This window comes from Aquila chrysaetos, chromosome 1, assembly GCF_900496995.4.
Source record: "Aquila chrysaetos chrysaetos chromosome 1, bAquChr1.4, whole genome shotgun sequence".
NCBI lineage: Eukaryota > Metazoa > Chordata > Aves > Accipitriformes > Accipitridae > Aquila > Aquila chrysaetos.
The window spans coordinates 24,894,171-24,916,947 of NC_044004.1; the positions used below are offsets into that span (position 1 = coordinate 24,894,171).

At 36.3% G+C, this 22,777-nt stretch overlaps 1 protein-coding gene across 5 annotated transcripts in view; it reads right to left on the reverse strand.

Moving 5' to 3' along the window:
- Positions 1-22,777, reverse strand: part of ARAP2 (ArfGAP with RhoGAP domain, ankyrin repeat and PH domain 2) — a 136,651-nt gene that overhangs the window by 27,989 nt on the left and 85,885 nt on the right. For all 5 annotated transcript variants that reach the window (XM_041125443.1, XM_041125438.1, XM_030024793.2 and 2 more), the window contains 6 exons: positions 20,978-21,190; positions 18,648-18,753; positions 16,044-16,191; positions 15,108-15,176; positions 5,032-5,106; positions 3,768-3,885 (listed from right to left, as the gene is read on the reverse strand). In XM_041125443.1, the coding sequence (XP_040981377.1) occupies positions 3,768-3,885; positions 5,032-5,106; positions 15,108-15,176; positions 16,044-16,191; positions 18,648-18,753; positions 20,978-21,190 (729 nt within the window). The remainder of the gene's footprint in view (positions 1-3,767; positions 3,886-5,031; positions 5,107-15,107; positions 15,177-16,043; positions 16,192-18,647; positions 18,754-20,977; positions 21,191-22,777) is intronic.

Genomic DNA, 22,777 nt, shown 5'->3' on the forward strand with positions numbered 1-22,777 from the left:
AGTGATAAGTCCAGCCAGTACCCCATACAAACACCAGTTCATATAGCAAATGAAAGTAGGGAGGATCTTGCAAATAGTCCCTAAATCTGCATTACCAGATCCAGGACAAATCTGAGTGTGACATTTACTGCAACACAGCCTGAGGTATCATACAAGGTAACGCTGATGTGGATGGAGGGAGACCATACAGCTTCCCTCTCCATTAATTCTTCCTCCACACATAAACACCTGAAGGCTTTCACCTGCTCAGCAGTAAGCACCTACTATAATTCATGAAAGCACAAAAACCTTAACGATGGCTTTGCAGGCTACAACTTAGACCAGTGGATCCAAGTATCATTTTATCTCCAAAGAGAGATTTTTTTTCCAAAAGTTCTGAGTTCCCATTTGCATACCGACTTATGTGGGTCAGGTCTTGCGAGGAGCTGGGTACGGCTCCTGGAAAGTCACACCTGTGTGACAATGTCATGTTGGGTCAGGCAGTCTAGCCCTGTGTCTCTTGTGTACTGAAGGGTAAAGCATGCCGCCATAATCTCATTTTTCATTTCTGCTAGGGTAGATGAATATGAAATGTCAACAGCTGCTTTGGGACTGTCCAGCACTACACTCAAGCAGAACATATTTTCCTGAACACCAGAGCTTCAGAAAGCAGCAGCTACAAATAACACACTTAAGCAACAGAAAAAACTACCGCTGTTTTGGGATGCAAAAAAACTACCTTACCTGTAGACTTGTTATACCACTTATATAAAGATTTTAGTATTCAGACATGACAACAAAGCAGCTTAACAACAATAGCATTCTGTAGACAGCAGCTCGATCCCTACTTTGTAACACCCTTTCTTGTGGCCCTTTTGTTTTAAATGGTCAAACTTTTAAAATTTCTTTTCAACTTTTAGGAAACTGGACTCTGATGTGATAAAGTTAAAACAACTTGTTGCCTTTGTACAAGAAAGAAAAATCCATTTTAAGGAGAAGAACTTTACAAATCAAAGGCAGGAAACACTGGTAAATCACCACATCTTCCTAGAACACCAGCACTCCCAGAGTAAACACCTACTGTTTTATTTATAGTTACATTTAAGACCATCTGTCATCATGGATTACTCGGTACATAAATCATCATGCTGAAATGCATTAGCTATTTTACTGGCAACACACCTCATTTACAAACTATCCATCAAGCACAAATTACCAAAAAAAAAAAATATACACCCTATTTTGTAAAAGCATATGGCATTGAACATTCTGCATTAGGTTAGATAAAATTATCAATTATTTCAACTTTTCTATATGCAAATAATTTAGTTGATTTTTAATATTGCAATTTTAGTATTTTGAACAGCAAGCAGTCAACACATATGTCCAATTACCCTTTTACTTAGGTCATCATAAGCTGGTAAATATCCAAAACCAGTCATTTTCACCCTAAACAACATTAACTATCAGGAGAAAATTACTTTTTAGAAAATGTAAGATTCTAATTTTCTTGCCTTCTCAGGGTTCGTTCTCAGGGCAGTATATCTTAAAAAGTAAAATAACTCTCATAAAACTTCAGGATTGAGTGTAACAAACTGAATATGACCATGCACTGGACAGGTACCAGACCAGGGCAGGAACACAAGCAGAAAATTAATTTCTGTCAGAAAGACACTGTGATCATTAATGTACATTTGAAATAAATAAGCAAGCTTTGTTACTGTCATGACATGTCATAATCTCAATTTATTTGTAAATGCCTTAGATTACATAATGTTCAATGGCGATTGTTAGATAATGCTAGTAAGATCAACTTGCAGCAGCAAAGACTCAAGTAGTTTTTTAGTTCTTTAGTGTCACATTTGGACCAAAGACCGAACAGGACTATTTTTCTCTGTTATTTTCTCTATGTTTCAGTCTTTTGAAAATCTGCTAGATTCAGCCATAGCACCACAGGAGTCTTCCTGAGTAAGTGCCTCTTACTACATGCATTATTTTTATTTTTCAACATTATTAATTCAGTTTGCCTGTTCTGAAGCACAGATTCTTCCAGAAAGGAGTCCATGAAGCAGACGCTTCATCAACGCAGTGTCTACTGATTGGAGCCAGGTGCTGAATTAGGACTTCAGTTTGTTTTTTGCTTGTTTGTTTTGGTTTTAAAACACTTGTAGGCCATTTCTACTTTCCATTGTAAACTCTTGTTTCAATGGGATACACTCTAATCCCTTGCCAATATTTATTGCCCTATATAGGGCCTGTAGTGTCTCACTCTAAGTTTAATTTTGCTCATTTTCCATAGTCATCAGCTCAGACATTTCTAGCCCACACTAAAATACTAGTTGTTGCACCCAAATATCTCAAGAAGCTGCTGTGGGAACTATCTTTTGTACTTACTTTTATGTTCTCTTGGCCGTATCTAGTTTAGCTTTCATTTGCCTGTAAGTGTTATATATCAAGTTTCAGAAAATAAAATCCCCTCTTCAAATTTTTCCATTACTCAGTCAAAAGAAACAGGATTTCTACAGTACTTGTACGAGTTATCAGGACTCTTCTAAAGATAACAGATGCTAGCATGCTGTGTCAGTTGACACCCACATCTATGAATCTGGAAATGAACTTGTAACAACTCTACACAGCATCACCACAAGACTGCAAAATGCAAACAGGGATCAGGATCATTTATTTTAAGTCAAAAGGGAGACTGCACTTCCATTCTCATTACTGATACTGCCAAGGTCAAGACTAATATATCAGGAATATTAGTAAATTTGAAGAGATTATTGTAAGCACATCTGAAAATCGAGTAAAAAAAAAAACTATTCAAACAATCTTGGAACATTTAGTAATCTTAGTTTTCTCTTTTTTTTTATACTTTTCTTTTCTTTTTCCTTAACTTGAAAATAGGCATCTTCACTACAGAAATAAACTAGCCCACAGTCCAACTCTGTAACATGAAAATAAGAGCAGCAACTTACTAATGCAGTGCAAACAGACGTTCCTTTTACTAAAAGCATATTTGTCCCCCTTCTTCAAAAATCAGATGACATTAGTGAATATTCATCAAAATACAATGTTTTAATTAAAAAAAAATCTCTATTACTTTATGTTATTTTAAGTATCTCTAATAATAAAGTGCAAGCTCCAGCACACATGAAGCAGTCCCAATGTTAAAACCTCTTTACAGCTCATGAATACTGTTGACTGTGTGACATTTGCTCTTGTTGGCAGCAGAACTATATTTAAAACGAATGTTTCAAGATTCTGCTCCATACACCATAATGCCACTTGCCATAAACACAGGATTACACACTTTATGCCTCCTTTTTCATCCACACACATAAAATAATTGACTAAATAAAAAAGATCCTTTCCCCAAAGTATTACATGTATTTTCTCATTTCATTTTCTGAAAAACATTATTCCTTATAAAATCAACTGCTAACATTCTAATGAAAATAAGTTTCTTCTTTTAGACTTATTGGTAAGACCTACTTTTCTATAGCTGATGACTAATGAACTGTGAAGCAGGGTAATATAAAGAACATTTTTTCAAACCCCGATTTATAAGCATTTTAAAACAATTCATCATATTATTTCTGGCAAAGTGTAGAAAGAAATCATGCAGATGCCCCAGTAACCAAATGTAAAACAATGGCATAAAGGCTAATTTTTGTTTTGTTTCTGTAAACTTTTCAGTAACTCTTTAACTAAGCTTTTGATTATGTTAAGTACTGAAAAATAAAAATAATAAAATTTGATGAACACATATAAATTTAAGTGTCACTAACCTAGTTCTCCATTTTCAAGTACTTCAAAAGCAGCCCAGATATCATCTTTGTTGGGAATAATATTTTTGATTCCTAAAACATCATTAGTTAATTCTTCTGCTTCCATCAAAGGTGATACCTGTAATACAAATTGAGTCAGTTTATAATATATTACAATTACTGACTGCTGATTTATTTTTTCAAAATCTTCCTCCTTGCAATTGATGATTAAAAAAAACCAAAAAAACCAAAAAAACCAAAAAAAAACCCCACCAAACAGATATGCTGAGTTGGAAACCCATAAATTATTGTCAGGATCCAGCATGCTTTCCTTATTTTGTTCCATGAAATCAAAGTTATAATTTTTAGCTGACTAATAACTTTGTAACTTGAAATTCCTTTTCTCTACTCTTGAAAAATTAGGGGAAAAAAAAACAAGCTTTGATATTTTTTCTTTGGTATGGGAAGGTAAATATTACAGAAGTACAATTTTTTATTTTAGCAATGCATTTCCCATTTTTTTATTCCAATTAAAAAAAGCATGTCTTGCATGCATGTACGTATGCGTGTATCTATGTATACCACGTACCACATATATGTACAAACGTGTTTGAGAGTCATATGCTGAACAGGAACAGGAAGGAAACAGAAACAGAGAGGTATAACATTAAAAAAAAAAAAAAGCATTGCCCTAAGTTTTGTACTTCCTTCTTAACAATATCTGTCCTTTGTCATTACAGAAACGAATTTTTTTTCCTCAGCATCCAAACAATAGAGCACTACTACATGGAGACGAGCCTGTTTAAAATACGCTATCAGATACCAGGCTGAAAAACCTCAATTCTAGTAAGCAACAAGCTTTGGCTTCTTAGCGCTCAAGGAAAACAGATAGCCACCGGGAAAAAGAAAAATCAGGAGGAAGGTAATTTAAATGGCCTTGTACTATTAAATAAAACAAACATTCGCTGTGTACTTGTTAATGTTTTTGTGTGTTGCACCCATAGAGCTGTGAGAATTTATACCACTGTATACTGCAGTAAAACCAAAGGAGGATGTCTCTCCTTTAAAATTGTATCATAAAATTCTCCTTAAAAATGCACAATAATCAGTCTTTACAAAATTTAGGTAACACAGAAAATTAAAAAAAAATTATTTAAAAGAATAGTGATAGATATGCATTTGTACTTTCATTATGTAATTATATAAAAACATGTATGAAAATAAATTTGGTATACTTAATGAGAAAGTGCTTAGTAAAAACACTGTATCACTTGTATACACTAACCCTGATTATAATGCTACAGTCTGGCTCCTTTCTTTCCACGTAAACTTCAATCAGCAAATCTCCAGCCTGGGAAACCTAAAACAAAACAATTAAAAAAAAATTAGACTGTCTTAAAAATATTTTAAATATCCTTTTAAATAGGGAAAGTACAATTATTATCTAGTAGATGTGCTAGAACCTTCTGAACTCAAACTTTTTTTTCCACCAACTTATCTGTAAAAATAGTCCGAATGTTGACTCTAATGGGAAAACCTGCACTACATTCACTTTTATTTGACTAGTGTAAGGAAAAAAAACCCTATTCACAAATTCAGGAGGAAAATGCAAACCCTGATTAAGTCCAACAGAATCATATCAAACAAAATGAACACATTTTACAAATACCATTCAAGAGCAGGAAAACTAGAGGACATGAAATAAGTGGAAATTTTAAATTTATATTTAAGACTGCAAAGTCTAAGACATGAGTGTACCTTAGTATCTTAAACAGCCAGAACCATAACTCTGATTTAGGGGTTAGCCAGGCTCACTTCAGAGCCAAAATAGATGACCAGAATTTAAAACCATGAAAAAATACAGGACAGGAACCCCAAACTAAAATGAGTTAAAAATGAGAGGAAAAATTACAAATAAGAGAATATTTCAGTCATATAGCCATGTGTACATATCTGGATAATCAAAATTCATTACTACAAAGACTACATTTATGATTATTAATCACAATGAAAATGTATCATTAAGTATTTAAAAAAAGGAATCAAAACAAATGCTCCTGGTATCAACCTCTGTTAAATACAGCTCTTCAAATTTGTTGGTGAGATAGCTAAACTTTACATGCAATGCTAACATGGAAAAATTATATGATAAAGCAAATGTATGACAGAATATATAATAGTTTAATTACTCAATACCAACAAACATAATTTAAGAATGCCTAACAATATGAAACTTACAAAGAAATTAGAAAGTCAGTAATTTTATGATCAAGGAGAAAAATCTGATTCATGACAAGGAGTTTAGTATTTTCCATTGTTACTAGATTTGCTCATCTATGGCAATAAAATTATCTTTGTGGATGAGAAATTACTTTACTTTTCTACAGTTAAAAATGTCTCCCGTCTTGCCTGCTCTAATTCCCTTGCGGTATAGACATAAGCACCGTCAAAAGATTGTAATTCATCCCAGTTCCTAAAACTAAATATATCGTGATGATCGGAGCACAGGAAGAAAAAATACAGCAGAAAACTGGACCTTTCAGGAGGTGTACCCTTTTATTAATAAGCCGATTTAATAATCAAATTAACATTAAGAATGACAATTTGTGTCTTCATTTTGAGAACAGTATTCATAGTGAAGCTACTTATTTATATATTACTACAAACAGAGGAAGAGTTTAAGAACAGTAAAAAAGCTGCATCATATACAGAATAAGATACGGAGAAAATGATAGCAACAGGCGAGCTTTGGGATACATTTTGACTAATTTACAGAACCTAAAACTACATTTCTACAGAAAAATAAATGGCAGAACTCAATTTTAGAGAACATTAACATTCTGAAAAACAGTGACTTTAAAGTTAGTTTAGCCTCTGAGAATAGAAAACTAATGGAAACATTTGTGAGGAAAAACATTACAAAGCTACTTTGAAGAAAGCTACTTAATTATAGTGGCACAGACTCAAAAAAGCTCATTTAGTTATAAAATTTGCTTTTCAGATGATATTACAGAAAAAGGTTGGAAATAAGAATGAAGCTGACATTTGATTTCCACTGGGCTCATGTAAACAACCGTATGGAGAAAATGTGATGTAAATTACAGCAGCAAACAGAAACAGCTGGCCTAAGTATATGGTGGACAGAAAATGAAGAGCAGCTAATGAAGTGCCACCTGGAACGGAACTTCAGTGACATTTCAAGACATGAGAACTTCCAGGCCTTCAGCAGAAATTTGGTTCAGTTGTTCTTCTCTGAACACTCTGCATCACCAGCTCAGAGATAAAACTACTATAGCAACATATATACTCAAATGTATTAGGTATCCGCATCACCGATTTTCCCACAAATATGCGCATGTTTTGATGCAATAATGTCACACTAGCAGACGTTAAATGGAAAGGATTCTTATGCACAATTCTTAATTGCAGCTGCTTGAGGTCTAAGTTGCCAATCACCCGTGCTGTTACATCCCTCGATCTGTACCATGTCATCAGTTTTAACAGTAACTGGAAGCCCATCCAAAAAAGTTCCAAAGAGCTACCTCTCCTGCATGAGCCTTAAGTCCAATCTCCATGCTACATGGTCTGCGTATGCAAGTCTTCCACATGCATGGTCTCAGAAACTGCTTACAGGCTGAATGATGGTAGCTACTGACAGAGGAAGTAGAGCAGCTGAAAAAGAATGTTTCAGCACACCCTTTTCTTTCACTGAAATAATGAAAGATATCAAGTTAAAGCTACACCATTCTAACTAACCACTGTTCCTATTCTGAAAGTGTTTATCCCATTTCAGGTCTGCACTGGCAAATACAGCTCATGACAAATGGCTAGGGTCTGGCTATTCTTTCTATAGTGTTAATGAAAGCATCAATGCTAAGCTGGACTTAACAACAGCAGTTTAAAAGAAGTTTATATGGCCAAGCCTGGTAAAATATAAAGTGTAGGCATCCATACAATCTAGTCTTCCAAAATTATGAGTAATTTGCACTTTATACTCATGATAGAAATTATAAATGTAAAAATACAACAAAGAGGAAGGTCAATCTTTTTCAAAAGCACTTCGTGTTAGTCCAGGTTTGGCTCTAAGGTATTCCCCCACCTGTTGACAACACCATGCATAGTTAGGGAAATGTTGAATTCTTCTGGAGAAAAAGCTATATATAAAATCTCAAAACATCCTTGTAACCACCTAGAAGAAGCTTCTTGAATCAGTGGGCTTCAGGCAGTAAATACCTTGAAATAACAGCAAGTGCACAATCTTTGATGAGAATTACTCCCTTCTGCATTGAAGTGGTCCCCAGCATTAGACATCCATGCATTTCACGTTACATACATATGCAGTTTCAGAAAAAGGTATTTTTAAATTGAAACAGTAGTTACATCATCATTAATCATGCTACAGAAAAATTGGCAACTGGCAAAAAACGTTCCACAGTTTAATTCAGAGGGGAAAAATGTTCATAGTCACAATCAAATTGCCACAAATGACAGTCAGGCTCTTGAGAATTCCACTCCCCAGTTGTTATATTCAAGGGGTAATAGGCTCACATAATAGAGAGAATGATGTCCCTATCCTTAAAAGCAGTTCAAACTTCAATTTATCATCCATTAAAAGGTAGAAGTCTTGTTCCAATGTCCACTAAAAGAAAAAGGCTGCTATCTCTGGGGCAAGTGCTCCCAAACAACTGAGGTCTCCTGAGTTCATATTTGCTATCTCGACTTCTGGTGGCTCTTTTTCCAGGAAATGCCATACAGAGTAAAGATACCAATGATTTGATAAGATCCAAAACCATTTTCTAACTCAAACTCAGCATTCCATGATGTCTTCAGATACAGTATTGACAGAGATAAATTAATAAAATCCAGCAGCTCAGTTACTATTTTCCTCATAACAGGTTGTGAAAGCATGTACTGAATATTAAGAATTCATGTTTTCCAAGCAGAAATCTGGAATCACTTCAGATACGCAATTTTAAAATACCCCAGTGACCAAGTCTGTTCTAGGAATTTTGCATTACTTATTTTCTTTATAGGGAGAACATCAACTACAGCTTTAAGTTGAGATCATTGTCCTGTTTGGGAAACAGGGAAGTCAATTATTCTGTATACTATTTTCCATTTTATGCCATTCAAGTCTATATTAAAGAATAAATCCATAAAACAATATACACAATTTATAGTGCAAATCCATTTTGCCCACACAATACAAATAATATAGCATAAAATACTTGATTAGGTCTTAATAGTAAAATATTTCTAGAAGAAAGTGAAAAAGATGGTACTATACTGCAATCGTTTTTCATTAATAATCAATTTTCCCATCTCCTTTTCACGTTGAGATTTTCTAGCACACAGATATTTCTGATCTCGTTTTCCTTTCTTTATGTAGCAGTTCATACAGAAATCCAAAGTCTTTGGCCACGTAAGGTCTTGAGCAACACAAAACAAGACTAAACAGATTTTTCTGTGTTTAATTTCCCAATAGCAATCCTCAAAACAATCACTCATGTACATGGGTACCCAACGAATTAGCCTTTTCTATTAAAACATTCTTGGTACCGGAAGTTTCTTTTCTTACTAAGGACTGGTGCACCTTGGTAAAGCCGAGGAGCTCAATCCATCTAACCATTAAACTCATCCAGGATACACTCTGAATGCACACACTGCCAAACCCAATAATTTGAATTCACGTTTCCAAGACAGTGCCATAACAGACAGGCTCTAAATTATTCCAGGTGATTGTAAAGTTGTGGAAGGATTGTGAAGGGGTGGAATCAGATACAAAGGAAATAACACACTCCACTGCAGCTTATAAAGCTGTACCACACGGTAACCACAGATAAATAAAGAGAAGGAAAAATGCATTCAGGTCAGCCCTTACCTTGCTCAAGAAAGTATTTAGCCTCCTCGTTCCTCATCTGCATATTAAAATGGAAGAAAATGTTCAAGTTCTCCTTTAGTATCTTAAGTATCTTAAGATGATGGTTTGGGTCTGTGAATCAGCATCTGACACACACATGTTCAGGCATGCAAGAAAGGGAGAATTTAAGAGGCTCCCTTCCTTCAGCATCCCAGCTACAGGCTAGGTCAGTAGGCTTCTTATGCAGCGTGTTGACTGTTAAGACTCCAAGTCTCCCTTCCCTACCCATTTCACAAATAACTTAAGTGCTTAATCTGGGACAGAACAGTACATGTGGGATCCAGGAGCCTTGCACTAAATTCTTAAATGGAAATACTGTTCCTTACATGATGCAATGCCTGAGTTCATGCCACCAGAAACCTAACAGCATGGGCCTGGAAAGAACCAGGGCATACCCTGGTCAGGCCTCTGCCCTGAGCAGCTGGGGTCCCACGATCACAGAGCAAGCCAAGGAGTGCTTCTAAACCTCAGGTAAGGTTAGCCCTCATGCACCTGAGGCCTTTGGACTTTCACAACTCTTCGTGGTACACAAACACAAGGCCGGTTGCCAGGGGAAGGAAAAAAAAAAAAAAGGCAATGCAGAGATGGAAAACATAGCTGTGGTGTAACAGCTTACTCTAGAAATTACCTGAGAAAGCACTTAATGAATACAGCAAAAATTTACAGATAAATCCAGGTGGTAACACGATTCAGTGAAATTTAGTATCGGTGACATGTCGTATCTAGGAGACGCAGTAGGCAGACTCCGTAGTCCAGCTGAGATTCTCTCACACATCATATCTAAGTATTTAGCACTTATTTACCACATTCTTTGGAGAACTTTTTTCCCCATGGGATGAAAAAAATAGATTTTCAAATGTATACATTTAAATACAATTTCTAATGCACTTCTTTTTAGCTCCTTCTTCTCTCCCTTTAAACTAAAGTAGGAAGTGCCATTTTCTTCAATTTTGTAAGTTCTACTTGAACAAGCATTCTCTCAGAAACTGAAAGTAGTCATTTCTAGCGATATGTTAAGAATGAATAATAACAAATTTGACAGTAGCACACCACCTACTAAAATAAGAATCCCTTTCACTGCTGCCTTCCAAATTTTAAGTACTATAAAGCACTGCAAATCATCCCTTACTATTTATGAGGCCTGGATGGATGAGCAAAGAGCTCCTGGCTGAACTCAGATGAACAAACAAAGCATGGAAGAGCTGGAAGCAGGGGCAGGTGACCCAAGAAAAGCACAGAGCTTCTGTTCCAATGTGCAGGGATGAGGTTAGAGAAACCAAGGCCGACCCCGAGTTGAAGATCGCAAGGGATGCAAAGGGCAACAGGAAAGGATTCTACAGGCACATAAACTGCAAAAGGGAGCCTATTGAAAACATGGGCCCGCTGCTGAATAGGGCAGGTGACCAGGTGACAAATCACACAGAAGAGGCCAAGGTACTCAATGCCTTCTTTGTCTCAGTCTTTACTGGTAAGACTGACTTTCAGAAATCCCTGGCCCCTGAAACCAGAGGGAAGGTCTGGAGCAAGGAAGATTACCCTCAGTGGAGGAAGACCAGGTTAAGGAGCACTTAAATAAATTAGATGTACATAAGTCCATGGAGCCTGACAAGTAGGACCCACGAGTGCTGAGGAATCTCACTGATGTCACTGTAAAGTCAGTCTCAATTATCTCTGAAGAGTCATGATGACTGGGAGAGGTTCCCAAAGACTGGAAGAGCACAAGTATCGATCCCATCTTCAAGAAGGACAAAAAAGAAGATCTGGGGAGCTACAGGCTGGTCAACCTCATCTCAGTTCCTGGGAAGGTAATGGAGAAAAACCTCCTGGAAAGCATTTCCAAACATATGAATGAGAACAAGGTGATTGGGATTAGTCAACATGGATTTACAAAGGGGAAATTAATCTTAACCAAACCAATAGTCCTCTACAATGAGGATACTTATGGACGAAAAGACAGCAGCAGATGTTGTTTACCTCAGTTTTAGTAAAGTCTTCGGCAGTATCTCCCATAGCATCATCATCGACAAGCTCACAAAGTACAGATTAGGTAAGGAGACAGTAATATGGATTGAAAACTGGCTGAACAGCACGGAGACCATTAATCTTCATCAACAACCTGGATAATGGGACAGAGCACATCCTCAGGAAGTTTGCAGATGATACTAAACTCAGAGGAGTGGCTGATACATTCAGAAGGACCTCAACAGGCTGGAGAACTGGGCAGACAGGAACCCCATGAAGTTCAACAAGGGGAAATCCAAGTCTTGCACCTTGGGAGGAGTAATCCCAGGTATCAGTACATACTGGGGGATGACCAGCTGGAAAGCAGCTTTGCCGAGAAGGACCTTGATGACCTAGTATACACGCAGCTGATCATGAGCCAACAATGTGCCCTCACAGAAAAGAATGCCAACTGCCTCCTGGGCTACGCTGGGCAAAGCACTATCAGCAGGTCGAGAGAGGTGATTCTTCCCTTCTATTCAGCACTGGTGAGGCCACACCTGGAGTACTGTGTCCACTGCTGGGCTCCTCAGTACAAGAGAGATAGGGACATACTGGAGAGAGTCCAGTGAAGAATCACCAAGATGACAAAGGGACTGTAGCATCTTTCATATAAGAAGAAGCTGTTCAGCCTGCAGAAGAGAAGGCTTGGGGGGGGGGAATCTTATCAACATGTACAAATATCTGATTGGACAGAATGAAGAAAACTGAGATACTCTTCTCAGTGACATGGCAAGAGGCAATGAGCACAAATTAAAACCACGCAAAATTCAATCTGAACACAAGAAAACAATTATACTGTGAGGGTGGGCAAACACTGGAAGAGGTTGCTCAGAGAGGTTCCATCCTTGGAGATATTCACAATCTGACAGGACACAGTCCTAGGCAACCTGCTCTAAGAAGCCATGCTTGAGCAGCAGTGTAATCAGACTAGATGATCTCAACAGGTTCCTTCCAACCTAGATGACTAGAATAGAGCTGCATCAGAGGAAGCTTAGATTGGCCATTAGGAAAAGGTTCTTCACTGAGAGGGTGGTCGCTCACTGGAACAGGGTCCCCAAGGAAGTGGTCACAGCACCACGCCTGTCAGAGTTCAAGAAGCATCTGGACAACGCTTTTAGCCATATGGTTTACTTTTTGGTAGTCCTGCGAGGAGCAGGGAATTTAGGACTGGTTGATCCTTATGAGTCCCTTCCAACCTGAGATATTGTATGATTCTATGATAATTCTGTGATTAGGTAGCAGATTTTGTTTCATTTTTAAGGTTAAAGTGATATTACTATTTTTTGTAAAGAATTTAAAGCTTAGCCGTGTGTGTTATGAGAATCAAGCCAGAGTCTGCTAACACAGTAGGTGTAACCATCAGTTTAGAAAGCTGATTATTAATGCTAGAGACTTTGCTGCGAGCAAAATAAGAACAGTTAAAATCCCAGTTCAATCTTTCTATAATTCTGCCTCCCAACAATCTGGAGAGTCCCAGGGAAACCAGTCTAAACAGGCCCAATTATTCATGAAGGTTCCAGTTTGATTATAAAGTTTAAAATGTGGAAGACCAGCTTTTCAGGTGCTGGAAGCTTTTTAATAAAAATCTTAACAATTTTAGAAAGCCTAGGCTTTTATTTTAAAGAACAAAAAGCAAGTCTCTTTTTCTTGTAAATATAATACCTCATAAAGGTCATTTAGTAGTGGTATCTGGGGTGGAAAAAATACAGAACAAAACCATTTTATTTGGGTCTTCTCTATATTCCTCACAGCTTCAGTTTTAGACAAACCTACCTAGACAGCAGTTGCTACTGTGTTATTCAATCCATCAACAGCCTTTCAGTTTCCTTTCTTTTCTTCCTCCCTATCTAATCAAAAATGATTCCACTATCTCCTCTGCTCATGAAACTCCTCACATATCTCCCTAATTTTTCCAGAAGGTATTACAAATATTTAACCATCACAGCTTCCCAGAGTTGCTTGGAAAATGTTAATAGTGTAACCAGCTGTAACATGCATTTTTTTGGTTCTAAAACCACAGAAAAGAATGTATTTAAAAGTCTACGCATTTTCACTGTCTTAGGCTTCAAAATTTTATTCTCTAATCTCAGTAAGGTCCTTTTCATGGTCCCCAGAATTAATAAGTTCCATTAAAGATACTTCAACCCCTGCCTTGCGGAATGCTCTTAGGGATACCAAATCTGGGGGGGAGGGGGGTTGCCAGAAGGCAGATGTTTCCATTCTGCAAGATAGACACTAGAAATAAACTTTAAATTGTTTCCCAGTGACTTGGTCGCTCCCCACTGGGCACCAAAAGGAGGAAATAGGCATTCTACCTTCTATATGCACATTCACAGTAGGTCATTATGGTCAGAAAGCTTCATGCCACTCTGACCCAGACAATAAGGGAATATGAGATAAAAGTAAGACTCTAGATAGCAATTCACAGAACATACAATTTCAACATGTATTTGCAAGACCCTGTCTTCTTAATGATGGCTTACAAGGTACCACAAAACTGTTGCTGGAAGGCGGAAGGCAACCAACAGACAAAGCATTATAGATTCTTTTTTTCTGCTAGCTTAGTTTCTAAAGCCCTATAAGCTCCAAAACCGCTCAAAGCTTCTCCTCCACCACTTTAGATTTCTGAAAAAGCTTTTAAGCTCCTTGCATTTCCTTTTACCTTTCTTAATTCAACCACCTTGGTACTGTTATGAAACTTACCAATTTTTGCTTTAATTAGGACTGTACAAAAATACCATTCAGACAGTGAAACATGCTATCACTTTGCTGTTTCTTACCACTCTGAAGTTATTCAAAAGTTTTTACAGGTAAGACCAGAACTCAAGATGATACTAAGTGGCATAAGATCTCCTGTTTTCTTATATTGTATCCTGAAGTTCAGTTTGACTCTTAGTATGTGTCTGAAGCTTCCCCAAATAATGTTTGTGGTTTGGGGTTCTAGAAATGGTCACAAAACAGGATGCAGCTAAAGATTCAGACACTTTAAACTCAAAGGGATAGTGAAACTCTAATGAAGAAGGACCACGTATACCCAAAGCTTATAAAATAATAAAAGTATTAATAAACACTTGAAGGTACTTAATAAGCATGTTTAAAATTAAAAAAGGACAGGTCATCACTTTCACACTTGCAAATGTTGACCATTTCCTTCTAGTACAATTTATGAAGTATAGTAAAAGCATGTAACAACCTGTAAGTTATCCCAGTGCTCAGGCCAGAACATAATTCCACAGTATGCTTTACACAGAACTGTTTTCCTTTATCAGTTTATGCCTCCTCTTCTATTTAATTTTATTTCCCTCAGTGCTGTAAAAAACACTGGTCACTATACAAACTCAGTAATTTAAATTTAGTAATCTAGGTATAAAAACCTGTAAACAACAAAATAGTCTTTGTTAAAATTGTTTTCGTACCAGTTGATATTTCCCACTTACTTGAGTGTCTTTCCACCTGGTAATAAAGCTGTTCTCTATATCCATTTGTTTGACCTGGTCTTCATTTATCTGTTTAAAATGGATCATTTTTGATTAATTAATAAGTATAAGAGAGCTAGTATAAAAATTACAACATAAACTGGCAAACACTAATTTAATATAATAAACTAAGATAAATACAAATATAAATATAGAGCAATGCTTACATCTAAAATTAGTAAATAATTAATAATAATGCAACAATAATAAATATTGTTACAATTAACCATAGTGTTAATCGCGTTCTTATAGAAACAGCTATGCAAAATATCCTATCAGTCAGAAACAGCACTTCATTGATGGGATTCGTTACTATAAACTTTACCAAATACGTATTAGAAGAGAGGACTCCAAGAAAAACTGCCAAACAATGTTATAGTGGCACAGTAAACTCTAAACCAAAATGGCTAATATGAATTGCTGCTAGTAGTATCTTTTCTACCCAGTTGGATTTAATGTTCTTTCTAGGCCTAAGGAACCAAACTCTTGCTCTAGTCTTTATTGTAACCACAGCTCAGAGACTAAGAACACAGAATTCTTCCATGCTTCAGTTCTGATCAGGTCCATAAAATCTACATAGAAGTATTATTTTCAATAGTCATAATCTTAATATTTTCTTAAAATTGGTATGCTGGTGTCAAGCAAGAAGGATGTGCACCATTTTGGAAAACAGTAGCTCACAGCAACCCTATAAATATAGTCTTTCCTACACAGACTAAGCTAGCTGGGAAATAAAATTTAAAGCAAACAAAAAACAATGTCCACTGAATTAAGAGTTCAAAACCCTGCAAATCCTCAGGCAGTGTAACTAATAGCAAGATCATCTTTAAAAAGACTTCTATATTTTAGCATGTCTAACAGCTGAGCAATTAGGACACTTTATATGAAGATACCTACATCAAAAAGTTGCACATAATTTTTAATTAGATCTTCAATTACATTGACTTCTTCACTAGTTTGGCCCTTAGTTTGAAATAAGCATGAGGAAAACACCATGGCTAGATTGTGAGGGTTCATATGATTGGTTTCAGAACACTTCTGCACCCTGTTGAAGGAAAAATAAACATATTTAGAAGGTTTCATTGTTCCTTTAATTGTCTGAGGCTCCTCTACAGAATATGCAGTGCATTTCAAAAAGAATAACTACATTAAATGCAATAAAAAAATCTAATATTATTTATTCTTTTTTATATTTGTTTCTTTATATTCTTTACCTCACATCTCATTACGGAAATGAAAAGTTATACTTTCTATCTGCATCTCAAGTGATATCAAAATTATTTAGAATAGAATAAAAATAGAATAGTTCAGTTGGAAGGGATTTACAACAATCATCTAGTCCAACTGCCTGATCACTTAAGGGCTGACCAAAAGTTGAAGAATGTTATTAAGGGCATTGTCCAAATGCCTCTTAAACACAGACAGGCTTGGGGCATCGACCACCTCTCTAGGAAGCCTGTTCCAGTATTTGGCAACCTTCTTGGTAAAGAAATGTTTCCTAATATCAAGTCTGAACCTCCCCAGGTGCAGCTTTGAACCATTCCCACATGTCCTATCACTGGATCCCAGGCAGAAGAGCGCAGCACCTCCCCTCTCCACTTCTCCTCCTCAGGACGATGTACAAAGCCATGAGGTCGTACCTCAGCCTCCTTTTCTCCAAACCAGACAAGCTCAAAGTCCTTAGCTACTCCCCATAGGGCATTTCTTCCAGGCTTTTCACCAGCTTTGCTGCCCTCCTCTGGATGCATTCAAGGACCTTAACATCTTTCTTATATTGTGGGGCCCAGAACTGCACACAGTACTCAAGGTGAGGCTGCAACAACGCTAAGTACAGCTTCGCTAGATTAAGTTACATAAGTATATCCTACAAACTTATGATCTAAGATGAAAAAAAATTTGGAAAGAAATTAGATCCTTCTTAGTTTCTACAGTTATGGTAAAGTTGTCATATCAATTCTGTTGTTTACATCATGTATCCTCTTTTAGAATCAAACACTTCGAAGTATCACACAGAATTTTGGCTGTTACACACATGAATTCAAACTACTTTCAGAACAGATATAACAGCATATTAATATATCTGAACTGGATATGCTTAGAAACATCATAAAACACAATACTTACTATAACCTTTATCCCAACAATGGCACCAATCAATTTAATAATCATATAAATAGTTTTTAAAGGACATCTGCTATGTACCTGGCTATGTAATGTAATTTCTGAACACATCATCCTGTACAGAAAAGGTTCTACACATTCTCTACTCACTACAATTTACCGGGAACATAATCTGACTTGTTCAATAGATAATATATATTTAACCATGACACTGCAGAATCATCCAAGTGTTGTGGTTTAACCCCAGCCAGCAACTAAGCACTATGCAGCTGCTCAATCACTCCCCCAACCCCCAGTGGGATGGGGAGACAATCAGGGAAAAAAAGGAAAACTTGTGGGTTGAGATAAGAACAGTTTAATAGAACAGAAAGGAAGAAACTAATAATGATAATAATAACAGTAATAAAATGACAGCAGTAATAAAAGGATTGGAATATACAAAACAAGTGATGCACAATGCAATTGCTCACCACTGGCCAACTGATGCACAATTTGCTCCTGAGCAGTGATCCATCCCTCCTGGCCAACTCCCCCCAGTTTATATACAGGGCATGACATCACATGGTATGGAATACCCTGTTGACAAGTTTGGGTCAGCTGCCCTGGCTGTGTCCCCTCCCAACTTCTTGTGCCCCTCCAGCTTTCTCGCTGGCTGGGCATGAGAAGCTGAAAAATCCTTGACTTGGTCTAAACACTACTCAGCAACAACTGAAAACATCAGGGTGTTATCAACATTCTCCTCATACTGAATCCAAGATATAACACTACACCAGCTACTAGAAAGAAAATTAACTCTATCCCAGCTGAAACCAGGACACCAAGTCACACATTTTTTATACATTTGCTGCTGCTTATTTGATCTAGGAATAAGACATGACCTTTGTTGCTTAAACAAGTTTATATTTTGGATATTGTCTACCGCTACCTCAGCTGCAAAATGAAGCATTGATGAAAAAGGGTAGCTAATTCTCAAAGTTATTAAGTGCAATACAGATTGTGGAGAAGGACATTTTCCCTGAAAAGTCTTTTAATTTCAAGAACCATTTGCAATAATCCTCTGGAAGACTAGCAGACTGGGGTAAAATGAGTTTGTATAAAGAAGCTACCTCAAAAATTACCCTACTTGGACACATACACTGGCAGCCCTCTCGCTGTAAGGCTGTTCCATCCCATTAATATTTATGGATACCTACTGCTAAAAATGCAACAAAGAAAAAACACATTATAAATTAAAAGGAATCAAATATAATTAATCGCCACAGCTAGGTAACCTTTTGATGCTTACTAGTTAATGAAACAAGCCACATTTCATCTATGGTAGAGTTATACTGAGAACACATTACAAGAATTTCTCTGCTACAGTGCATCATTTGCATTGACCTGTAAAGATGTTCAATTAAAGCAGCCAAAGTTGCCCTATTGACTGGTGGAAGCGTCCGAATAAAAGCTCCATACTTCCTCACGCGTTCCTTTTCATTCTGTGTATCTGCCGGAAAATAATAATCATCGAGCGTTAATAACAATGCACACTAAAAATCAACAGCAGTTCTCATTAACTATATTGGCATCACCTAGTCATTTAAAATTACAATTTACCCAATCAACCTCTTCTTCATAAAGGCAATACTGACAATCTACTATTAACAAAGTCTATTATTGTACACCAGTTCAGGGAAACAGTATCAGCAATAAAGAGGGACAGTTCTATATTCAAGCGCCATTTGCTACAGTTTAAGACTAAATCCCAGGATAGCAATTGTTTTTCTTCTCAAAGGTTGTTTAGTCTCTAGTTTGTGTGTGTACATGTGTGAGTGCATCCGTGTACACACATGTGCAAATGTACTTCTAAGAGTTGCCAGAGATGAGAAAGGAAAAGACCTTTTCATCTTTTTAATTTTTATTGGTAAAGTGTCTCAAGGCCCAAATGTATAAGACTGGTAAGAGGAGAGCAAAGGGGAAGGAGTGGTGAATAAGTTGTACAAAGTTACATAGCTGGACAGTGGCAGAGCCGATGACAGGAATTCCAGTCTTCGGAATCGCAGTATGAGACAGTCACAGCGCTCTACCTTCAAGTTAAGCCTGCCTCCCTGTGCTGCATAGATACTACAGAGCATAATCCTGCTCAGGGCATGAGCAAAGTTAATGTAAATTTTATTTATTTAGCTTTTTCTTCTCAGTCCCTTGCTTCGCTCAAGTTTCTGAAAAGAAAAAGCACATAAGAACTCTCATCTCTTCCAGCTGATTGCTAGCACTCTCCACTAACTACTGCACTGTGTTATGATTTCTTTGGTAATTGGAAGAAAAAATAAACAAACAAAAACACAGTTTAAAGGTCTTCCACTAGATCTTCCTAAGCGTTTTAGTCTTCCCACAAGTACTTTCAGTGTCACTTAATTATAACAGGACAGGATTCTCTGCTGTAAAACTGAAGCAGAATTTTAGCCCCACGTACAAATCAGGAAGTTAAATCACTGTAACACCATTATGTAACACCTCTATTCACAAAAGAGGTAACTTAAATCTAAACTGCTACCGATACAACTTTTTTTGACTTATAAAAAGATCAGATCAATCTTGTGGTAAGTGAATAAATTCTTTATATTCTTTCCCCTAGTTTGTTCAAATTGAGGTTAAAGTTCAAAAATGTGTAATATTGATACTTGAATTTCCCAAACTTCTAGCAGTTCACATTAAAGCAACTTCCATAAGTTTGAACTTAAGCAAAATCGGAGAGGAATATGCTTTTAATATCTTTTTTAAAGACAAAACTCACCACACTAAACAAGCCTATATGACTTCAATGCATTAATGCAGAAATTACTGTTTTGTCTTAGCTTTCCCTGTGCATCTCTTATTGCTATGCGTCATCTGCAATTTTATAGCACAGTTTTGGATGGAAAGAGTTTGTTTCTTGCAGTCTGTAAATACTGCAATATAGAAACCAATAGAAACATAGCTGGTTTGTATGAACACTACAAAAAACATCACAATTTATGTAATGAGTAACTAATTTATCAGTAATCTCATGGTTCTGTTTTCAACCATAGAGATACACATCCTCATGTTTTAAATACGTAAGTTACAGTTCAGGTTGAAGTTACTTAATTTTTCTTTCAAATTAAGTCAATATTTCTAAGGAAACAAAAACCAAGTAACTGTTGGTAACAAGTTTACATTGTTAATATACATAACTTTGTGTGAATGTTCATAAAAGATATTTGAAGAATTTAAGGAGCAAGACTGTCATTTAACTATCATGCAGATGATAGCATTAACATTAGTTCAAAAGCATTAACATTAGTTCATAAACTTCTACATATGGTCAAAAGACAGAGTACACACTTTTTTCCTACTCTAACATTTGTCTATTTCTTGAATTCTGCCATCAATGCTTCAGTAAAATATTAATCATCACTTCTTACCTTGGCTGATCCAACTACAACACAGTGCAATACTGGTCTACTGTTACAAGGAAACATCACTATTTGTTATTATTATTTTGGTTCATTTAAAGGCAATAAAATCATCTCTGATTAACATAAGTATATTGCAGCCAAGCTCTAAACATTTTTTCTTCCTTACTACAATTGTTTTGCCAATTATCAAATAACATAGGTTGACACAGGGCAAGTAATTAACAACCCCCTCAAATTTGATACTGAAAATGTACATACAACCTTTCTTGTATTGAGTGTTACTGAATACATTACCTAATGCAGAGATCCAGAATGGGTAAAGTTCTTTAGTGAGAAGTGCATCATCTATCTGAGAAAGAAAACTCTTCAATACATCTGTCACATCTTCAAGCTGATGTTTTCCTGCTCTTAGTTTAACACTCCTTGCATCTTTTTTGAAGCTTTCCAGCAGTTCAACCACATTGGAAGAATTGCCATTCTTAAGGTAGATGTGCTTGCTACCTAAACCTAAGTTACAGAAATACAGGACAGAAAAATAAACAAATGTAAAATCAAGTATTCTTTTAAAAATTCCAAACGTTATTATATGAAAAGTATATCTGGCTGTCAAACATATCATATCTCCTACTAAAATCTCTCTGACCTTTTGCACATACTCACTTTGTCAGTAAAAACACTGCAAAGCCTGCTTACACCCAACCAGACCTCTTTGCAAAAATACACATCATAATATTAAGCAAGCCTGGGATCACAATTTCAGGAATACTTTACAGGCAATTCAAATCCCCATATCTCTTCAGAACTTCCTAAAATAATAGTTTCAGAAGGCACAGTAAAGGAAAAAAGTTCTGATGACTGCTCTTGTATTACACATAAAAAAAAAGCTGCTTTCATGAGCAAAACTCCCACTATTTTATTACCCTACTGATCAGCTCAGCTTAGGACTCAGTAAAGTATTATTCTATTCATCCAACCTGAAACATTTCACTCTTAAAAGCCTCAGGATTAGAAGAAAGTATTCCTTTTTTTTTTTTTCTGATTTTTCTCACATTCAGGAAGACATCAGGCAGCCACTATTCTTGTATTTAACAACTAGCACCACCAAAGCCCAAAGCCAACTTAAAAGAAAATTCATAGTCTAAAACACAGTCAAGGCTACCTCCAATTACTGCATATTAGAGTAGCCAAAATATTTTTTTTTTTTTTTTTTTAAACTCCTGGAAGTTTGGCATAGATGTGCAGTCCCGTTTCTCTTTGCAGAGGTGTTTCCCACATTCCCCACACTTCTTGAATCGTATTTTATACAAAACCCTGCTTTTCTTCTGTACCTGTCAAATTAAGCACTCTGTCAAAACCTATGGAATCATGTCTTATGTTCTTGCAATTCACTTTTCCTGCAATGCCCACAAGCACTGCCTTTGTGTTGTTACTGCCAGGAACAGCTGTGGGACCCGATAGTGTCTGTTATCTGTAGACCACAAGTGAAAACAGAACCTTTACCATGATAACACAAAAACCTGTATGCATACAGGTAATGCATACAAATAATTCCTTCAGCTTTCACATGAGTATTTAAACACCCAGTAATGCTGATCTTGAAAAAAAATATATTTTTCAATAAAGATCTAACTTATTTAAAAGACAGCAGAAAATTGAATTTTAATTTAGAACACACACGAGCAATTGTTCTGAGTGGCGGACATAATTACCCTACTTTAACAACATTTCAGTGCATGAAAGTGTAAACTATACTTAGAATAATTCCTATTGCTAATGATTAAAAAATAATTTAGCAAAAACATGTTTTTCATCTTGTTTTTAGGCAATAGTTGTAACTCAGACACAATTATTGACGATAATGCAGTGTTGCCATATTCAAAAGTTATTCACTTAAACTTCAGTCACTGAAATATAAATTAGGCTTGCTCATACTGACAGAGGTTACAGACACATTTTTGCTGAAGACAGATTTGTACAGGGTTGATACGCATTTAGCATTTCACAAGAAAACTGATGAATTTGCAGTAGTAAAAAGGACACAGACATCATCTGCGTATGATGTAATGCTACAGAAAGTTACGCTGGCAAAATTTA